General features: G+C 34.8%; 1 protein-coding gene across 1 annotated transcript; it reads right to left on the bottom strand.

The window, feature by feature from the left end:
• Nucleotides 1–155: 155 nt before the first annotated feature.
• LOC116162537 lies at nucleotides 156–12,702 on the bottom strand (the record flags this gene model as incomplete). Its single annotated transcript, XM_031476175.1, has 5 exons — nucleotides 156–1,096; nucleotides 5,752–6,005; nucleotides 6,055–6,403; nucleotides 6,457–6,677; nucleotides 12,321–12,702. Coding segments are annotated over 5 exons (1,494 nt in total), but the record flags the coding sequence as incomplete, so codon positions are not given.
• Nucleotides 12,703–23,656: the final 10,954 nt, after the last annotated feature.

The following is a 23,656-nucleotide window of genomic DNA, read 5'->3' as shown; positions in this document are numbered from 1 at the left end:
ATTATTTTTGGTGATTTTTAGACAATAGCTTACTTACCCCCATCCAAGGTACAGTGTTGACCCTGTGGAAATAACACTACTCCTGCACATTGCAAAACAAAACTTTTACTAAACACTGTTGGGAGTACAATTAAAATTGCAAAGAAACAACAAAATCCCATAAACAATATATTTTCCCGGCCAAGAAACGCAACTATGCTTTCAATTTCTCCTTCTTAATAATTCATTCAATAAAAGTCCTTAAGAATATGATCACTAGAACTGTAGCTCAATCATAAAATGATTTCTAGTCCAATAAATGCTTATTACTAATTCAAATATATGGAGTTAATTAAAAACAGAAAAAAATAATATGTAGCACATTTTCTCAAATAGTACCAAGTGATATATTATTAAGTGCGTTTTTACAATGACTTAACTCTATGATTACAAAAATCAAACTAAGTCGACAATATGGCAGTTTTATAAAATGATTAGAATATTAAACACACCTTATCCAAGATTAATATAATTAGTCTAAAAACATAATGCAATAAAAAATATACAACCTATTAAAAAAAAACGAAGAGAGAGCTTGAAATGATTGAGACTTACTTATTTTTGTACATAACGATCATACAATATTAAACTAAAATGTCTGACACATAAAATAAATGCTTATATATGAAATTTTTTTAACGTCCTTAAAATTCTCTATATGTACTTTCTTAAAAAATCACCCCGGTCCAGTTAATATAAAATTACATTGTCTTACTAATTAATCTAAAACTTGCTCACATTACAAACTCTCATCAGTACACGTGCTATGCTACAATGTCCCATTCAATTCTAATGCAGTTAGAAGATCCTCCCCTTGCAGCAGCAGGTGACTCACGGGAGCGTTCACGTCAAAATCTTGCTGTGTTAGGTCCAAGAATGATGTAACGGAAGGAGCGTTGGGATCGAGTAGTGACATTGAACCTCTTGACCACTGCTTTGATATCAATCTCGTCTGCGCCGGCGATTTTGGTAATGTTCCACTAAAGAAGATACGAGGCTGACCCCCAATTAATGTGTCGTGCGATTGGCTTGTGTCAATTTCGATCATTGGTTCATCCTAGAAGTGAAAAAATATATTAGAGATCATAACGCAGACGTGGAATTGTATCACAGAATCCAACAGTTAATCTAGGCTTAAAAGTAATTCTTATTAGCTAACTACAATGAATCTCATCAAGAATTATTTGTACTGTATTTGCAGTCATAAAATTCCATAAAAAAAGTGTTTTTCTAATATATTGTCAACCATCCAATAGCCATATTAGTGCAAGGAAAAAGTACTTAGCACTGTCCAATTCCATCTTCTTTTACATTTTTGTCTTAACACAACAAGAAACCACATTAAAAAATACCAGTAACTAATTATTTAATTATGTTCAATACAATTGGAGTCATTTTTGTCTATTTGTTGTGAAAAAAAATTGGTTCACAGATAACGGAGATATTTGATCATTCGAGAACTTATGGTGCACTTTGTATAGTGTCTGTTTCCAATGTTCAAGCATAAGATTCTCAACGAATAGAATATAATGTTAATCAAATTTATTTATTTATTATCCCTCTCTTGTTCTTGACCCTCAACAGGCTTGCGCCCAATTGCAGAGTAACCTGCATAAAGCTTTTTAGAGCTTTTATGTAAATTACATGGGGTTGTCGTTTCTCTAGGTTCAAATAATGATGAAGACGAGAGCGCGTCACCTTGTAATGTAAAAATATGTGTTGTTAACCTAATTTCGGTCTGAATATCGGAAATAGCAGTTAGGATATCCTGTATGTAATATAATTCTAGTTTTTTCATAAGACTTGGGCATTTTTTTATTTCAAATAGACACAGAATGGGAAACATTTATTGATTTATCTTTTTAGTGTTAGTTTTAACAGGTCAGATATTGATAAAAAGTTGTTATCGGACAAGAATCAATTGGTTTTTCGACGAACAATGTCACGTGCGAGATAAGCGATACAGGTGTAGATAGAATTTCGAATGGCGTCGGGGAGAACGATGTTTATTTTATTAGAGGATCACATTAAAAGCTTATCAAACAATCCTGTCCCCATTTGATCGTCTTTGTATCTCCATTTTCAGAAAACTTTACCGAGACATATTCTATTATTATTAGTAGACTAATAGACTTTCTTAAGAAATAAGAACGTAAATAGAGTGAAATGAAAAAGGCTTCTAATAAAATTCCGACCTGCAGAAACCAATGACGTTATAGCCTTCAAGATCTGACCACCAAAAACAGAAATACAGCCATCAATTCCAAGGAATGTTAAGACCATCACTTGCCATTAAAATTTACCAATGACAGAAGATTCACTTTCCGTTGAAAATTAGCACAGAAAAAATTTGAAAAATTGACCAGAAAAACATAGGCATTTAAAAAAAATTGTATTGATTTCCGGTTGAACCGGAAGTGATACAGGAAATTTCAATAGGCGATCGGATAGATCGTAGTGTCACATACAAATTGACAAATTTTTCGTATCTCGCCAAATAAAAGAGATATTGCGGTGATCCTCTTATCTCGAACGCACTGTATAACGCTAAGATCACTATGTCAAAAAAGGTCCTAAAACGAAAAAAAATTCCAACTGCAATCTGATTCAATTTGAAAAATTAATGGCAGGGTTATAAAAATATGACGGGGTTATGGTCTCTCTTAGACCATTTAATTTGATACTGTAGTGTGATTTTACTTCAAAGGTCACAAGCATGGAAACTATTTTTTTGTCCTGTTCATTTTACTTTAGTTGGTCAGAAAAAAATGCTCCCTAATAATAAATTTCATGCCCTAGTTAACGCCTCTGCAACCATGGTCAAGCCAATTATAAAGAATTGATGAGGTTTAGAAAGAAAATATCCCAAAATAATGTCACGTAGATATTTTATATTATTTGTGACATTTTACAAACAAAATACATCACATAAAATAAAATTTGGGAGGAGATAATGTATTATGCAACGTGTAAACATCTAAATCATCAATTTAAGAAAGAAACTGTGGATAAATGTAAATGGGACAAGTCTGTTTTCATTCCAAACTGTTGACGATTTATTACTTTGGCTTTTTTAACTGCCCAGGCCCACTGAATTATGTTGTTTAATTGGAACTTGCCAAAAATACAATACGATTTGAGTCGCCTTTTACAGCAGATTTCTGCTCTTCAGAAACTCAACCTTCCTTACATCACACATAAGTTTTTTTGTTTCTTATGCCTACCAGATAATAAATAGTATTAAGAAACAAGTGTATAATGAAGTCTTTAAAGCACGCGCAACGATTTTAAAAGCAGCGGAATGCCTTTCCAATTTGCAAGTGCTTTAAAGACCCATTATTATATACGCATTTTTTTTTATTTTTCATTTGCCTATTATATGCCAATTATATCTGTCATATGAGATATATAAAGCAGTCTATGACGCCCGAGGGCATAATGGATTTTCATCTCATTATGCCCTCACACGACCTGTCAAATATATGGATGGCGTTATATTATGTAAGTAATAAAAAAAGATGCTATACTTGATTCGTATGAAGCACTTTAATATTGGTCAAACAATAATCATTACGTTTGTCAAAGGTAGGTATTTAAATCTTTTACCCCTTAGTGAATTCATTCAAAACTTCAATCAATACTGTGATTAAAAAGTGAAACCGATTTAGCGGCATACCTACTCTAAACCACGTACATTTGTAATAGCTTCCATATTTGAAGTATACTTAGCAACTTTTAAAAGCTCAGCGTGCGATTGTGATGCAGGTATAATAAAAAAAATTTGATAGTAATTGCAGGTCTAAATATAATGCTTTATGAAGTTACTTTTATCAAAGTAGAGGTCTGCTAATTCATGGATTAACACTGTTCATTTTTACATTTTTTACAATTGTACAAAAGCAATGACTAACCAAATTGGTTGTACGCACGTAGATAATTTAAAATACATAATGTGTATGCCTCCTAGAGGGAAAACCGAGGTAAACAAAATAATCATTTGTATGTTTGAAAGGCGTAGCCGATTAAGACTAATTTGACAATGTGGACAATACACCATTAAAAATATTTCACAGCCTTCAAGCGGAAATTAGTTTCCACTTTTAATTTTATAATAAAGGTCTCCCAATTAATTTTTAAATTGAACAAAGACAATAATTGTGGAAAATAATTTAAATTTATTAAGGCAGATTTTGAAAAAGTTACCGTGATGGTTACATTGTGAATATTTTACTTTGATATATACAGTACAAACAATTCCAGTTACAAAAATAATTAACAATCGAATAATCTTTGCTTATCACTTTATTTACGATTTTCTATTACAATGCGCTTAAAATAAATACAGACTGCGTTTAACAAACTTAATAATAAACTAATAATCTGTATAACAGATTATAACTCGTATCACTGACAAAATCAAGTTTTGTCTTAACATCCATTCTACCAATAAACAATGTTGTTTCAACAATGAAAACTACAACCTATCAATTGGTGTTCCTAAAATAAGGTTTTTTGTTACAGAAAGCTTTTCTATACATGCTAATAAAATACTCGCATAAATTTTTTTAGATAAATCACATAGAGAGGAAACACTAGCGTATAATAATTCTAATACAATATCCATGGTTCCCTACTTCAACATTGTTGAAATCATCAAAATAAATCATGATATGCAAATTAATTTATTATTGATTCACCTTCTCCATACTTATAAAAGTGTACATTTATAAATATGGCAAAGGCATCAATTCAATATAAATGTATTTCATAATTTAACATACATAGATATCTTATATACAAACAACGGCACATAGACTTTTCACTTAAACGTACATTAAAACTGTGCAAGTCTTTCGTATTCCCTTCATTTATTTTCGTCACGTTGAGCAAATTTCTATCCGCACCTTCTAAATGAACAACAAAATCGTTTTTGATTAGCTGCGATTTACCGTTTAAACATGGAATGTCGACAAAATTACGACATAGAGAGCTTGGATAGTGAAACCTATCACAGTTAAAAGTGCGCTGTAGTAAAAACTTAATTAAACAATGGCAGTTTTATTCATAAATCCCTGAACTGTTGTACTTTTGGTTCGGGCATAGGCAGCAATGAGGTAAGTTCACGGTCTTGAGATTCGGATGGCATGGGTTGTCAATTGTAGATCTAATATAGCCTTGCTCGTGTTTATATCAAAATCACATGTTCCATATAAAAATGATTACGCTATGGCACAATGTATAATTTAGATAGGTGTATACTCTTTCATCTTTAATGGCACAAAGAAAATCTACTTTATAGTCGATGCAATCTAAAAAAGAGAAGTGAAAGGTAGACGAAGTCTATGGCACTGGGCACTTAGTTTTATTGGCGTTTTCTTACGGAAATCACGGCCGTGCATGTAATAATTTCCCACAAAAAAGTCCGTGTCCGTGTACACTTTGTTGTAAGAACTAAATTGTTGACTTTTTTTTCTTATTCAGTCTACCTTTGCCATCTCTTTCTTACATTGTATTGGCTTTAACAGCAGTGCGTACACCTCTCTTATACATTGTGAGCTATGGTTACTAGGGAAAGATTCTGCGGTACATACAAAGTTCAAGTAGAAAAAGTATAAATAAAGTACAGCGCACGCTTAATAAGATTATATTCTAACACTTATTTTTATTAGGTGCTAAACAAATGTAACCCGCCCTAATATCAAAACCGCTTACCAAAAGATTCATTAAAACACTATCACTTGGTTGACTTATACACGTCGCTTTTTGTCCAGAATCCAATAACCAATTACTTTTTCCCTTCGGACGACCCCTTTGCGTATTATTTGACATTAACTGTTGTAATAATTCTGAAGACATTTTTTCCTCCGGATCACTTTTACACCTTTTATTTGAAATGTTATATTGTGACCCGTTTGACCGTTTATTCGAATTTGAACGCTCTAGCTTTTTCTGCTTCCAACTTGTATCTGCAAAGTAACGTGGATTAAATGGATTTCTCAAAAATGGACTATACACCTTTATTTTGCATGTCGTGGAGTGCATTATCCTCAATTAACCCCCCTCCATGATCGTTAACTTTACGAGATTTATTAACATTAGAACATAATAATTGTGCTAAGCTAGAATTAATATCCGGTCCTTTACTGTGAGAATTATTTTTCTCGTTACTGTTTGGATTCCATATGAGATCATCGGACATGAGTAATGGTAAATCGTCGCCTATATTCATTGGTATGTATGGTGCTTTCATTATTAATTCGGGGTCCTCTTCGTCCATTTGTAGCGTCATGAAAGTTGACATGTGATCTTCATCCCCCAATGATCCACCCGGGCTGTTTAATGATTGCATACTAGAATCTGAGTGCTAAAAACAAACGGTTTGGTTTCACAAGATGACAAAGTGCTCATTTTACGTACCTTTGATAAGTTAGGTGATAGTAGTTGAGGGGAAGGATCACAGGAGTCTCTATATGATATAAATGGATCTGTAGGTTCATCTGTTAATAGTGGGCCAAAGTTATCTCTTAATAAGAAGTCGTCTAGCATATCTGTCAAGAAGGGGTGGTCTTCTAGCGGCACGCAAACATCGCCAGCTACTGGAGCGAGGTGGGTGAGATCGTCGGGTTCGTCTTTTAACACTGAAAAAGAGTACACATTAATACTGATGCAAAGCTGAGCAGTAGCCGCTTTTTTATGAGGCATATAATAACGAAAATTATCAAAATGGTAAGGTTCGTTGCGCAACAATAATTCCAAAATAAAGTAGAGGAAGTCCTACATTGGATGCATTATAAAAACAATATCCGGTAAGTGAAAGTGCAGTGGTTTGGCATAAAAACTACGCGCTCATGTGACTAGCAACTCAATCAAAATTTAGACATTTTTATTTATATTTCATGCGGTGTTTTACGTCGATTCACTTCAAATAGGCAGACACGAGGGCAGACAATCCTACACAATATTCAATATCAATAGCGGAAATTTCCCCAAACATATCTCGCTAATAAATGATTTTTAATGTACGCAATGGAAAAAAATGATCACGTGCATTGATGGTAATTGAAGCTAATTTACCTACACTAACGCTTGGATGAGTCCACTCCAATTATAAATCAAAATTCTTAGTTACCTACATCAGAGTGATGACTGCATACGGTTTTTGTTCACTTTTTTTATGTAACAACAGATTAAAAATGGAAACCTCTCTAATTACTTAGACTTAGATTGTGTCGAGTATTCTTAAAAAATGTACGGAAAATCGGAGGTAATTAATGTAGACTTGCTTTACAAACTAATCGTCATAATTTCGCGAAAATAATTCTAAACGCTGTTTGGCAAGCGCAAGTTTTACTATTAATAGTTTGGCACGATCGGAATTATGTAATGTATCAGAAATTATATTTTTAATCTAATTTTGAGAGAAGGAACACGACATTAGCATTAATAATGTCATTTCATTTTGCTTAAATTACGTAGAACCTACATAATTAAAGCAACCTTGAGTTGAGCTATGATAAGCTCAATTTTGTTTGATGTGTAAATCTAGTATTATTCAAGTACAACGAAAACTAAACCTTGAAATACAGTTGTGTTTTGAAAATAAACAGGAGATCACTCTACAGGAAGTTCACTGTAAATGGATGCTATACTAATTAAAATCTATTCTTCTACATAGTTCAAACAATCAAAGCTAGGTGCAAACGTGAACATTTATGATCAAATATAAAGAAAGTTTGATGGAATGACGTGTTCGTTGTTTATTTTGGACCAACTTCATGAAACCTTCCCCCAAACACTACTCATAACTGCTAGCTTAATCCGGAGCAATTTCGTAGTCGGCTAACGTAAGAAAGAAATAACAAACGTAGATTCTTCACAATTCGAATAGTGACAGAATGGGAATTTTTCGATACAATAGCGTTCTACATCTCCCTAAAGAAAAGGGCTCGTTCACAATGCATAAAATTATGGGTTCCCCAATAAAAAATGTGCCAAATTCTTGACAGAACAGCTTCCTAACTCAAACCAAAAATTGCGCTTTTATAAAAGTACCTCAAAAAAATAGAAAATGGAAAGGAAAAACGTTTCCCATGACAGGTTATTACTTTCCGATGTAGAATAAAAGTTTTCAATAAAAAGTATAGGTTTGTATTTGAAAAAATTAATTTTCCTACAAGGGACAGTTCATTTTTTGATATCACCGCTAGTTTCGGCATTAATCAACTGTCTCAAGATAAATGGGACACTCTGTATATAAATTAATTAACATTGAATTAAATACAAGATTACGGAAATTACGGGTACACTCCAATTCGTCTCACTTACCCAGTTAAACACCAATAAATCATCCCCTGAATCCTTACAATCTACAAACAAATTATTTATTTACAGCTTTGCTATAAAATAACTAGGTAGGAGAGAAAATATTTCAATTTACCTTTGAAATATCTATTATGCGTAAACCAATTTTACTTACACCTGTATTACCGTTACTAAGTTTGCTCCTTACGAAATTAATAATTCTAATTAGTTCGCCGTACTCGATAATTTTTTATGATACGTTCTCTCGTAAACGGTTCGGACTCCACGTTGTGTTACGACTTCACGCGCTTTTTTTTTACTGTTGTTCGTGCGTTTATTACTAATAATTCATTTATTATCTACAGTCAAGCAATGTTGCTCCCGTTTTATACTCGTATTTGAAAGGATAACCACTCGAAAAAAAAATGTATTCTTTAAAACTTACCGAAGCGGTTTTGAGCTGTTAAAGAAATCCTTGGATCTATTTAAATTGATTTCCCTTATACAGGAAGTGTTTGTACCGTAGCAAATATTCTAGGGCGACCTCGGGGCGCCAACAAGTCAATAAAGGACCGACGATAAGGAATGGAGGCGGATGTGACACATTCTTTACGAGAAATTGAATCGTGTTATAAGCTCCAATATCGCCTCCGAAGTGATGAGTAGTAATTTCGCGCTCATGTATTATAAATTTACATTTTATAAATTTGTGTACAAGTAATAATCAAATGTTATAAATCAATCTATTTAAGGACTGTTATAATTTCTTTAATGGTTAATTGTACATAAATAAACCACGTAATTAAATGGCCCCAAAGGCTTCAATATTTCCTCGCCAGTAATGTGTCATTTTCCTGACTATTATGTAAATGGCTAATACGTTACAGTAGTTTTATTTTATTCTTAGCAACCCTACAAGGGTCGTTTGATAAATTGATGTCTCCTAGTTCGTAATGTTCAAATGGTCAGGGTGCTATTTAGTGGCAACAGCTTAAAACTATGGGCAAAACCTGAATTCACCACTAAATTCTCACTACAAAGCAACGTTCAAAGCAGTGGAGAGCGCAAGGGAGATGAACCGGATCCGAAGAAGGCGTAGAAGGTTGCGTCTACCGAGAAAGTGACGGCATCAGTTTTCTAGGTGTGCAACGGATAGTACTATTCAACACTTTTGGACCGTTTGCAATCGGAATCGCGGAGAAACGCCATGGATTAGCAAAAGATTGTCTATCAGTTTAGAATATCGTTGACTAGTACGAGAGAGAAGACCAATAAACTCGCCAATAAATAACTAATTAATTACATACACATTATAAATTTTACGTTTTTGTGTTTTTTAATTAATATTATAAACTTTTTCCTAAATTATGTATTTTCCCTTTGGATACGTTTCAGTCTCTATACTTTAACCTGTAGGTTTGCCATATAGCTGTCCCACTTGCCCTCCCACGGACACGTTTTTCGATCTGGTAAATTGTCAGTGATAGATTTTTTTCTGGCACTTTATATTGTATATCCTACATATATTTTATTTATTCTGTTAAAAATTCAAGACTGATGTAATGACAAAAATTATATTGTTTTTATAAATATTTATAGCATCCTGTTAACAATTAGAAGGAATCCAAAAGTTCTGGCAAAAATTCCCCAAGTTAAACCGGCATGTCTCTTGAAGTCCTCCTCCAATCGCATTTATGGTCTTCCCCTTTCTCTTTTTCTCATCCATGGTCTTCAGTTCCAATGCCAACTTTGTTATTTACGAATTTTCATTTGAAGTGAATGAAGCAAGGATCTCATGCCTATCGGTATTTGTTTTTCGCGGTCCTAACATTAATATGTATTATTAGGAGGGAAATACACTCTCCTCATTTATCTTTCCATACTGATTTTTTAATTTATCTTTATTTAGTTTTATTCTTGTGTTTGTCATTATCTTTGTTTATCTGTAGCCCAATGTTTTCTTAGTCAACATGCATTTCTTGTTATTCTGTTGAGCAAAATTATGCCATCCGTGCACTTTACGTGATTCAAATAACTTCCGTTTATGTTTATGCCTTTTGATTTCCATTCCATTCTAGTTTTTTTAAACATTGCTTCTAGAGCTAATATAAAGAGGGTTCAGAGACGAACTCGTCTGTGAATTTTTATGGGCTGTGTTTGCATCTCCCCATAAATTGTATAAGGTATCAGGTCCATGTATCTGTAGTATTATTTCTTATACTCTTCTTAAAATACTAGAGTCGGTAGTTTACTCTGGATTTAGCGCATTTTTGCAATTTGTAAAAAGATAGCTCTCACTTTGACCGACCGGCTGGCAGCAAATGCGAGCCGGTAGAAGAACGCTCGTAGAAAGGCAAGGATTGTACCTACATGCGGCAGTGTAATTAACAACTTTACGGCGGGGGCTGCATGATGCGTTATACTAACGTGGTGATTTTTCAGTTGTTTCCTCTCGACTTCTTCTACAGTTTTGGTCCGATTAATTGTGTTCAAATTGGTGTTGTTGGAAAAATGTAAAAACCCGCACAACTCCTGACAGAATTTTGTTTTTTTCTCTAGGAATTCTAGAAATTAACCACCTTTTGCGCGCGTCTTCGAGAGGTAGTTGACTTTGGGTACCCATAAGTTTCATTCTTATGTCAATAGAAGCTCGAGCCAACAAAGGGACTGTGATAGCCCCCTACAAGATCTTACTGATCGTAGAGAGAAAACTTCAAAGGAGAATTGCGTGCGAACGGGATGTCGGAAGTGGGACGAGTTTGATATTTTTTTTATTAATGGCGAAATCAACGCAACCAGTTCATCCATTTGCAAAAAAATGTTGTAGTCGCTTGGTTTAGTAGTAGGTATGTCGTCGAAATAGTGCCCCATGTCCTGCGCTTCTCGAGCCAGACTCATAGCCAGGGGGTGGTCAGGTGGGACTTCTTAAGCCAGGTTTTCATCTCCACAGTTATTTTATCTATCTCCATTCGTGTATGTGATACCCAATTTTACCATATATTGCGTCTATCAATAGAATTAGAATTGACCATGTAAGGTAGGCTTCAGGGTAGAAATTTTGAAAATGTAGGAAAGGGCTTAAGTAAAGCTGTCCATGTAATACGGCTGCAAATTTTACGAATGGATCTTCTAAACGAACCATATTGCACTCTTGGTTTCTGTGATTTTTATACATATCCCTTGTGTAATAAATGTGCAATTCAATTATAAGAAATATAATTAACAGTGTGCACCGATATCATTCAGCACTCTTATAAATTAAAATTTCCCACAAAACGCCCGCCCCTATAATTGCTGTTGCTGTATCATGTCTAACTTGGCACGTCACAAAACAATGATAAAATTGGTACAGAAAAATAATGAAATTAATGAATTTTTTAAGCTTTTAACACCGTGTATTTCCGTCAGGGATGAATACAAGATACAGTTTTGCATCGAAGAATTGGCACTGCATCCTATACAGTGAATTTACCAATTTCATAATAAAGAAATCAAAACAACAATTTTTTTCAGTTCCAACCTTGCTTGGAAGTTATTTCAATGAACGTGCCCCACTTTAAACAAAATTTAGTTTAGGGACGATTGTTCATAAGTGTTTTTATACAATTAATGAAATTGAAAGGAAAGCAGCAATCTTTGGGATATTGCAGATTTTACAAAATAATGAAATGCACTGATATTTGTGCAAAGTATTATGTAAGTAATTTACATCTTGTCTGCAAGCAAGTCGCGTAAATAGACTTTTTCAAGAGGCCCGATTAATGCACGTTACACAATTTCGAAAAATTAGGAAAAACTGATCCACAATTACATAATCGAACAAGTTTATCGTAAATTAGTATTTTTCCTTTCGTAATTACAAATGTTTTTAGTTGCGTTGCTTTTATCTGGTTTTTATCTCGTTTTTTTCATAAAAATACCTTAACGTAAAAAGCGGCTGGATTGTGAATGACTAAGAAAAATGGAATCTAGGTACTTACTGGTAAGGCCAGGTTCTTCGTCCGAGAACATTAAAAATCCTTTACTCATTTCCTCCGTGCGAGGTGCGAATATTTTTGAAGTGGCAGTTTGAGGTCTTGGAGTTGGAGTCGGACAAGTCGACTCCAGAAGGTTTCGTGATATAACAGATTCCGGTGGTGAAATTGTAATTTCAGGTATTTCCTCACGTACGCTGATGACTTCTGTTTCTTCTTCGGACGACTCTGATTTGACACAAGCGGTAGCTTGAGACGACGAATAGATTTCGCCCTCACATTCGATACCACTAAAACAAAAGTTTAAACTCTCTAGGGGTGGTTCGTTTTCATTCAAGGCCACAAGTCGATTTTCCAAATTACATAAGTCAGTGCGTGCTACACTATATTAAACAATACACAATAATAGGCAATAATAATGTTAATTAGATCACAGATTTTAGCGAAACTCGCGTCGAGAGAGCGAATTTGTTTTAAGAAATGTTGCCGGTATTCCGCACGGATAGCGCGTTTAGTTAAGTGTCTGTTATCAGAATTAGAAATGATAAAACGGTATTGAAAGCGGAATCGAAGTAGCTCAAAAAGGGACGGCGCGTCGTAACAGAAGTCGCGTGGTTTCTGTTCCCCCACTGCGACCGAGGATGTTTAAATGAACGCTGCTCCTATGCAATCACAGAAAATGAACACGCTGCCGACGCTACAAACGTCACGTGAATAAACGACCCGCCACACTTAGATCACGATGATTGATACTAAATTATGTAACAAAAAATGTGTTGCAAAAAATAGGCCGTGGCTGCAACAAAAGCGCGCTAACGCAACCGCTCATAAAGCAGAATGTTAATACACTACACTTAATAGGATCATTACATGCACTCGACGAACCCACCGCACCGGAATTTGGGATATTCCCTCCGGTCTTAACAATGATTATATAATAACCAGATTTGCACCAATTAAACAATAAAATTACTCGCAAATCTCGGCAGGATGTGGGAGAAATCCGTCCAATTTAAAATCGTTAGGTAATAGTCAAGGCAAAAAATTCCAATCTGCTCGACTACTTGGCAAGATGACCGCCTCTAAATAAAGTTGGATTCGCGAAACATATAATCTGAATTAAATTACCCGATAATCGATCATAAAGAATTGATAAATTGGAGTCTATCTCTATGTAATTTAGAGGCTATTACACTTCATTATAAATCAACGAACGCAATCTGTCCTATGCAAAGCTCTCCAGTGCACGAGACTAACGTTTTGTATCATTAATGTAGGTGGATTTCCGAGGAAATCCGCCAAAATAGAGTGAAAATGGAATGTTCTTCATTCCAAATCCCCACATTATAAAATTCGCACAAGGATTTCATCGTCCCATACATTTCGTTACTTAGGTTTACAAAATATTGAAATCGTTCCTTTCTTCTTGATGGAAACGAAACTACTTTCTTCGACCTATTTATTTAAGTAACCTACCCCATAGGAGAACTTTTAGGTAGGTACCATCTTCCAACATTTTCGAGATATTCACATCGCCAGTGGATGTGTCTCGTTCTGTCGTTCCACTTGCCCTTTGTGAGTACCTTCCTCGTACAATCTGTTCTTGAGATATCAGAAATTATATGCGATCATCCTCCTCAACAATGTCTTTTGTTAATGGGCCAGAAAGACCCAGATTAAATTTAAGAGAGTGATGGATGGTTTTATTGTTGAAACTGGTCGCCTTTGTGGAGCAAAACATCGTAAATGACACTTTTTATTTGTTTACTTGATAGCAAGGTCTCCGAAATTTTCCTCGGAGGCAATAAGTTTGCCCTAATCTTTGATGGAACTAGTAATTAATGATGCATTTGTCGAAAGATAGCGTAATTGATTGTAGAGCCAAAAATAGAAGGCGAAAATCATCAGGCCTCTTTAGTAGTATGATTGCTACTGAAGCGATTTCAGAACTGCCAGGACATCAGAATGAGAATCATTCCCCCTGATTCAGTAGGAAGCGATTTAGTAAGTTTTTTTAATGTGAGGTACTCAGTTCTGGCCCCTCTGTTAGAAAATTTGTTCTAAATTTTGAATTCCTTCATGATAATTGAATGATTTGCACTTTGCTATGGAACGCAGTCCTAGACCTTACCAACTGATGCTGATACCTACTATATGATCATGTTTTGCCACTATCTTACGGTGTCTAAGCGCCAAATGTGATCATTTTTCATGACTCCGGAATATTTATGCTATTGGAAATCTGTTATGTGATGAATCTCGAAATCCTATTAGGTACTGTCTGTACTTTCTATTTGGCCGATGCTGCTGTGTAGCTCAGTTGTTTTTGACGAGACACGGTTTTCGCGAACTTCTGCCACTTTTTTGTGAAACTTTTAATACCACAAACAGAATCCATCTAGCTACGTTTGTTTCTGAGATACAGGGTGAAACCGAAAAGTTTGACTTTTCGGTTGTCATATCTTACTATCCATGTAAGATAGAGAAAAAGGTAAAAACTGCCTACTTATTTTAGGTAGAATCCAGTGGCGTAATAAAAAAAAATTGGATCAGCGCTTGTGAGATTTTATCAAATGTTGATATTTTTTAAATGCTACACCCTGTTGTCTGCATTCTTTTTCCTGATTACATTGATGTATCACAACCTATATTTCGTATAGGATTTTAAAGAATTTCCTAGACCCTCCGTGGATCTCGAGGATTTAACGAGATCTCCGATGATTTCAAGGAATTTTGGGAGCTCTCAAGAGATAAGGGCCCCTGAGAATTTCTTTCATAAAACTGATCGCTAGTGTACAAATTCGGACACTGGTTTACGTCACGGGCCTCAGCTGATCATTTGGCAGTCTTACAATCCACTTCCGTAAAAAACACACCCGATTTTTTCGTAAGATATTTCAAAGTGTCTGTGTTTCTTGCCGCATACCGATAAATCGCTTTATAAATAAAACAAGTTGTAAATCAGCATATGCATGATCAAAGCGCATTTTTGGTAATACAGATGAGTATTTTATTAGCGAATTATTGTTATCGATCTCACGGGTAATTTTGGTTGCGTTAAATAATTAATTTTATTTAATTACAATTGAGGGTACGTCTTTATTTTGTAAAATAAATCACAAAGTAAATAATTAAGTTGTTTCACTGGTAGCGCGATCTAACGGTAAAATTATAGCACCTCCGAAAACCCGAGCGAAAACCATATCGGAATTTTTTTTTACATAGTGATTATCGAACTTTTTGCACGAAAAATCGTATGGAAAGTGGTACTTTTTCTCACGATTTTTACTATGCGTTTCCATGGAGTTTAGTGCTGTCTATGGACAATAGCATCCATTTTTGAGTGACAGTAAATCGCGAATGTCAATCAAATTGTTCAATTGTGGGTTATTATAGATCACTATGCAAAAAAATTTCGTGTACAACACGTGTTGAAAGTGTCTTTTTTCCATGAATTGGCTTGATTAACTCGCCCTCATTAATCAAACTGCAAATTCATGAAAAAAAGTATCACTTTCAAAACTAGTTGTACAAATAACTATCTTAAATTATCGATCTCACAAGTAATCTAACTCAAAATAGACTAGAGCCTGCACATCTACACTATAGCAGAAAGCTTTTAGTGAAAATTTGAAGTCTCTAGCTATTGTAGTTGCTGAGATCTCACCGGGACAGCCGGCTAGCCAGCCATAACGAATATAATAGCCTATTTTTTCAAAAATGCGCCAAAAAGCTCCCTTTTAGACTTTTGAATTACCTACTTTTAAATGAATTGGACTTTTGAATTACAATTTGATTTGTAAATTCACTTTTTTTCGCAGGACGCCAGCCTTGGACCTAGTATTTCTATAATTATTAAATAAACACAGTATATTATTAACGTTTTTACACCAAAAATGGTAAATTAATCAATGAATTTTCCCAAGATTTATAAGAATAACAATTTATCAATATGTACGCTTTATTTGCAAAAAGGCTCGCGTCCGCATACGAAACCCACCTCCGAAATGATTTTCTGGTTACAGCTTCGTCAAGTAAAAGCTCCCCTAACCCATCTCTTAATGAATAAAGCGGTCAATTACCACAATTATTCTCCCTTTTAAAATACGTAATAATGATACTTACAACTACTAATATATGCCTTTCCAGTCATGAATTGAAATCCCAAATTCACAATGAATTATTCCGAAATAACCCACCCTAATGCACCAATTATTTATCAATAATAAACCCTACAACCTGTTAACTGATTCATTGCTGTTTATTAAGCGGCAGAGCAAAGCGACGCAAGCTTTATAGGGGAGTCGATGGTGTCCGTCTGTCCGTGAACACGATAACTATCAAACGCTTGGACAGATTTGGACAGTTGACCTATATGCCACAAGTAACAAGCCAATTGAAAATGGATCAAATCCAATGACTCCGTGGGGTCACACCGAGGTGCTCTGCCGCTTTTTTAAACGCTCTTTACGGGTTTATTCTAACTTGAGAATACTTTACACCAGCGCAACCTCCCTAGTTTACTTTAATAGTTATTTATGTATTAAAGGCATAATAGTGATGTTTATATTCTCGAGGGCGACAAGTTAAAAAGCTCGAGGGCCTATGGCCCGAGAGCTTTTTAGTCGCCCGAGAGTATAAACATCAGCTTATGCCCGTGGTACATACAAAATTTTATGTTTTACAAATAGTTTTCTTCGTCAAAGTAAATATTCGTTTACAAAATAATTCATTATGTTTGATTAAGTATGCGTGGTTCGAATTTGTTAATGTGATTGAAACCATCCAAACGTCAAACGTAATTTTAAATAATTCAATTCATCGTGAATGAGCAAGAAGTTCCAGAAACTATACTAAATAAGGCCAATCTTGTGATTCAGTAGGTACTGACAATTAATAATTGACGTTTCTAATTTTCAATGACCTGCAAATATTTGTTAGTTTTGTCATTAAGTATGAATGAGTTACTATGGTGATACTTAATGCCCTAGGGCATAAAGTGGTACTTTAGGCCCGCGTATTACAGATATAAAATGTGCTATGATAGGTTAGGAAGACATAAAATACATTACATTACACATCTTAGAGGAGGTTAGAGAAGAGTAAGCTATTCCAAACTTGAGATTTAGTTGCAATTAAATGGTTACTGCACTAAAAAGTCAGATGATCTAAATGCTATCATTTTGATTTTGATTTTGATTCTCAATTCTCATACTCGTATCTTAATAGCCATCATTAAATGCTCATTTCATAATATACTATTCTTAAACGGCTTTGAAGTACAGCAACAATTTGAACCAAAATATGCATTTATTCCCAATTTCGTTAGGGAAACGGTTTTGCTCGACATATGTTGTTCTATTTTTTGTTAAGTTAGAAAAGCAAAAATAATCAATAATGCATCGACACAGAATTGTTCAGTTTTGTGTACCTTTTGGGCGACTTCCTCCGGCACAGTCCACTTGCTCAATAACCGTAATGTATTGCAAACTTCGTAAAAATTCTGTACCAACTGCTGCAATTATTAAGTAGCGAAAACTTTATTTTAACTATACCAAATGTTCATTTGTTTTGATTAAGTTACCAAATTGCATACTTTTTCGAAACCTTTCGAACAAATCTACAACAGCAATAAACCCAACTCAAAAAAAACTCTCTCGCTCTCTGTCTCTCTAATCTCTTCTAATAGACTAATACTAAACGTTTGTGTTATTATTTTTTTTGAATAATTTCCTTTAAATTTTATTAATATAAAACAGGGACACGGAAGTTTCGCCTATTTGATTACTGTGTAATTTTCAAAATAATGGAATATAATATTTGGTAAATACCGTACATTTTTATTTTTAATGCGAGTTGAGAAATTCGTATCTCAGCGCGTGTAAGAAAGACAATACGATATTGTATGTATTATGTAACGTATACTTTTGAAGTTTTCACACGAGTAAGCCACGTTATGACATGCAGTGCTCTTCTAACTATAACTGTTCCTTATCTGCAACTGTTTGACTACAACATTTATACTTTTATAACACTTGTTACAGAGTGCAAAATTATAATTAGCCCTGTTTTCCAAAACCCGAGTTCCATCTGCTTGAGCCCTTCATTTTTCAAAAAAACTATTTTCAAGATTATGTCCGAATTCCACATATCTATAGGCAAATTTTGTTGAGAAAAAAGCAAAACAGAGGGAAACCAAAACATAATTATAGATACCTTTCTTAGATTGCTACTTCGAGCTGTTCTGTAGTTTAGATGTTACCGTTATTTGCCATTATTATATCGTTAATTACTCTACATATAAAACCATGGCAGTAACACTTTATCGTGGAGTGCGATTAAATCATTTTTGTACACGTTAGTGATAATCTTATCATGGCATATCTCACATCTAGATTTACTATTAATTCTAAATTTGCTTAGTTACTGAAGTAAATTTAAAATGAAGGGTTTTAGAAATTATTATTAAGCATTAAATTTCCTATAGAATTACAGTGAATTAAAATTGTTAGTTCATCATCGGATATCATATTAATACTGTAAATAAAATCAGGTTCTAATCAGACTTTATAAAAATGAATACCAATAGACGCATATTTCACATAGTAATCGTTACGATAACCCCTTAATTTAAACACAGACTAGTTTTCCATATCTCACGATTAATAGTAGAAAATATTTTTTATGTGTATTGATTACGAAATGCACTTCTCTAATTAATTGTGAGGACCTCAAAGGGTGCAAAATTAATACTGACTTAGTTAGATTAATTACATAGGATTGTCGCTATAGTAAAACACAGATGTGCCAGACAATTAGACTGCAGCATGCAGAATACGGCATTTGATCTCTACTAGAAGTAGACTACTGCCAACTCTCATGATGGAAAATAGATAATTTAAACATTTTCAATGATATCTATTAGGTGCAAGTAATTTGGTTATTTGCATAATAAAAACATTGATTAGTAATTAAAACTATGATCTTAAAGGTCAAATTAAAATAGTATCTCACCGAACCGATATCTGAACTCTGACCATATAGATCAAAATGGGGAGTGAATCTAAAAATATTCTCTTTACAGTCAAAATGCTTCCAATATAGCATATTTTGATTATGAAAGTAAGATACCTCAATTTCGGGTCAGGTAACATGACGCCATAGTTCAAACGGAAGAAACGCTGCTTTTATTTTTGAAAAATGCTCATCTCGCATAATTGTTCTTAGCTCTAGAAAGTTCTACACGAAACAATAAATTGGCAGTATACCTATTTACATTTATTTTCGTACACAGTAAGAACAAACAAATGAAATGTGATTAAAGCAAATTGTGTTTAGTTTGATCTATTTATACTTTTCGCTATCCTAATTTATTGCAAGTAACAAAAGAATTTTTTTAAATACATGTTACCTACTCATGTAAAGTTTGCCAGATGTTACCTATTTGGTTATTGCACCAAACATTTCCAATTCTAGCGGCGGTAACCTTAACGTGAAAATGTAGCACAATTAAGGAAATAAATTAATAAACCAACAAAAGAAAAAATCGATTTTGCACATACACACAGTATACTTAAATAGAATAGCCTTATCGGAGTAAAATGTCTGTGATTCACATTAAGGTGAGATCAATTTTAATGAAATTTGGAGTACAGATTTATCAAATGATCACTTGTACATACATATTTGCAGGTACCTTCCTCCAACATTTTCCAAACATTCACAATTAAGGTTTTACATCTCCAGTAGATGTATCTCGACTAGACAATCTTTCGGCTCTTTGAGAGACCTTCCTCCGCCACTCCGTTTTCAAGATATTTGCACTGAAATTTGGACATTACCAGTAGATACCTATGTCTCGCCCTGACGTTCGACTAGCCCTATATGAGATGACATTCGACACTTCGTTTTCAACATGTTCGCTTTTAATTTCACAAATAGATCTGTCACATCCACACGATTCATTTTGCCTATGTGAGTACTTTCCTCCGACAAACACAGTTGAGATCACCAATGAATATATTTCTTCCAGAGGTCCCAATCGCCCTTTGTAAGTATCCCCTCCGACAATCTGTTCTTGAGATATAAGGAATTATATCCCATTACGATAAGGGGTCAAGGAGGAGGACTAAGGTAGGTCGAAATTAATTTAATTTAATTTGTTGGGATTTTTCATTAGAGAACCATGAAGGAGAAAACCAGTTCCACCCCCCAAACTCCATATTTTGATAAGGGGTCAGAAAGAAGGGCGGTAATTAGTAGAAAAGAAAACAAATCCCCCCAACCCCCCGCCCCCCACAGTCACACACCGATGTACAAACCATTTCATTTCGAGAATCTGGATGATTGCGGTCAACTAAATATGTGCCAAGTCTATGTATTCATTTTTACGGGCTTTTACTCCATAATTGCTTGAGGCGTCAAGATAGCGACGATCAGGTGCAAATTCTTCTTTAATGGGGATATAGTATTACATTAATGAATTCGCCATGCGATAAATTCGTACTGCGGAAATTGCTGAACATGCAAGTTTTGAATTGAGCGGGATCTTTAACAGCGGTTTAGGGTTTATAGCAAAAGAAAAGATTGACCAGTGAGAATTTAAATATCGTCATTTGGAGTGATTATCCACTATTGTGAGCGTTCAAAACTATACCCAGTAATCAAGAGGGGGCGGTGAGGGGGTTGGTTGTGGGGAACTTTTAAGTTTTAAAGTACGCGTTTTGATATTCAAATTGACCAGTACGGTCCTCAAGAATTCACGTTTGGAATTTGGAAGCCACAGTGTTGCCGGTTCTCAAACCACTGCGGCGGGGAATGAGGGACGTTGTTTCAGCTATACCTTCACACGCTTAGCGTTGGGGTCGTTTGATCATTCGAGCTCGGCGAGTACATAAGTAAAACTCGGGTGGGAGAAAGGGATTCTTAGTCAAACTTTCGGGGCGAATCTATGCAGTTCGAGTGCTGCACTTGATTTTTCGATGGCCTATTGAATTCTTGGGCAAACATTCGAGACAAACCTATGTAACGTAAGCGCGGACATTTATAGATCGAATAAAACGAACTCCTTCGCCAAGCTTTCAAGGCGAATCTTGTGAGTTATGTACTCCATTTTTGAGATCGCATGATATTTCATTTTTGATTTAAAATTTATTGGTGTGGGTACTTTATCATTTCAGTATGAGCTGTTCTTTCGAACAAGAGAAATAAGAGGCGTTTTTTATACAACAAGCAAACTTCGTTGTGTAATGAACTCTCGAGTGAAAACTCATAGACGACGAATTTATGGTTAATCTAAATAAATTGTTACCACGAAAGCGTTGGGTTCGAAGGTGCAAAATGTTCATTGCGGATATACAGGGTGGCCATTTGAAAACGAAACAGAGCCTATTTTGGGGACCTCAAAACATTTACGAAAAAATTCTCGGACCCGTCAATTTTTGATCCAAGGGGAACCATTTTTTTGCTAGTTTCGCCCCCCTGGGGGCAAAGCCATAGCGGGGGTGACAAGTGCCCCCAAAATTTTAAATCGAATGGGGGGTCGAGTGATACCTTATTTTGAAGGTATTTTTATGTAGATTATAACTCTTAAGATTTAAATCAGTTTTTAAGTGCTTAAAGCTAAAATCAATCAAGTAAATGTTGGAAATGTTGGCCTTCGACTTCCATACAATAATACAGGTTTTGTTCAAACCTTTCCCGTGCATTTTGCAAAACTTCTGGGGTGATTTGACGACATTCATCAATTATTCTTTGTCGCAAGTTCTCTAGCGACGTTGGCTGACTAGCATAAATTTTAGTTTTTAAATGTCCCCATTAAAAAAATCTAACAGATTTAAGTCCGGGGAACGAGGAGGCCATTCAATAGCTCCTCTTCTTCCAATCCATTGTCCTGGAAGCGTTTGGTCCAAATATTGACGAACCCTTGCAGCATAGTGGGGTGGCGCACCATATTGTCGAAATACTATACGATTTTCCAAGTACTCGTTGTTATTTTCTAGTATCTCCACTAATGCTGGATGAATCGTATTTTCTAATAACTTCAAGTACATCTCTCCTGTTAGATTGCCAGGTAAAAAGAAGGGGCCTACGATATGGTTACCAAAAATGCCAGCCCAAACATTCAATTTTTCGGGACGTTGTGTATGTGTATGCACCTCACAAAATATTCTGGGATTTGAATCAGCCCAATAGCGACAGGTGTGTATTTGCCACTACTATTATTTGACAACACCAATTGACAAGCACTATTAAACTTTAAAATGTTGCTATAGTAACGCTCTCAACAATAACCAAGATTTCCGTTGCAGAATTGGCATAGCCACCTACCTACAGGTATTAAAAAGAAAAAAACAACACCAAAAAGTACGGTTCAGAATGTAGGAGAACAACATTTTTTGTATTTACTGTTGTATTAATTTTTGTTATTTAACTAATTCATTTACAAGCATTTTTTTCATAAGAAAATGTTGACACGTTTTTAACTTTTATTAGCCCCTGTATCGGCTAGGGAAATTAGTAGCGATTTAAAACTTAAGGGTTATAATCCACATAAAAATACCTTCAAAATAAGTTATCACTCGACCCCCCATTCGATTTAAAATTTTGGGAGCACTTGTCACCCCCGCTAGGGCTTTGCCCTTAGGGGGGCGAAACTAGCAAAAAAATGGTTCCCCCTTGAATCAAAAATTGACGGGTCCGAGGATTTTTTCGTAAATGTTTTGAGGTTCCCAAAATAGGCTCTGTTTCGTTTTCAAATGGCCACCCTGTATTTAGAGCGATTATGCCATTAAAAAGCAAGTTTGTCAATCAAAACTGTGAACGTCTCTTATGTTGTCAAAAAGATTAAAAACAATTAATTTGTGTTTTTGTTGGCTGTCAAACCCCTAAGTTATAATTTTGAACATTTCCATACTGCGGAACATTAGTAATTATTCCAGTAAATAAACCAAATTTCAAGTAATAAATTGCAAGAAACCCGAAGCACGGTTTGTTCTGGATTCCAATTCGTTAACCATGTTTCGAGATCCACTTTTAATGAGTAACCAAATATTGCCTCATTGATAAATGTATGTTATTTTGAATTTTTTTCATTTTGTAGCCATAAGAGTCGATTTTTTTGGGGGTTTTGTATCAAAGATTTATGTCATTCCAACATACCTGAAGAGGTCGACGCATGGGAATTTATGATTAAAGAAAACTGGAGTTTGAACGATATTATTTTCAAAAATATATGCAAACAAGTCAATTTATGAGTATTTATATTTGAGAGTGATCAAAGAATTAGGTCTTAATTTTCAGATTACAAACGGGGATAAAGAACCCACTTTCCGATTTTATTT

This window comes from Photinus pyralis, unplaced genomic scaffold (genome assembly GCF_008802855.1).
Source record: "Photinus pyralis isolate 1611_PpyrPB1 unplaced genomic scaffold, Ppyr1.3 Ppyr1.4_LG1, whole genome shotgun sequence".
NCBI lineage: Eukaryota > Metazoa > Arthropoda > Insecta > Coleoptera > Lampyridae > Photinus > Photinus pyralis.
Note: the sequence above shows the minus strand (reverse complement) of the source record. Positions and strands in the feature narration are given on the sequence as shown.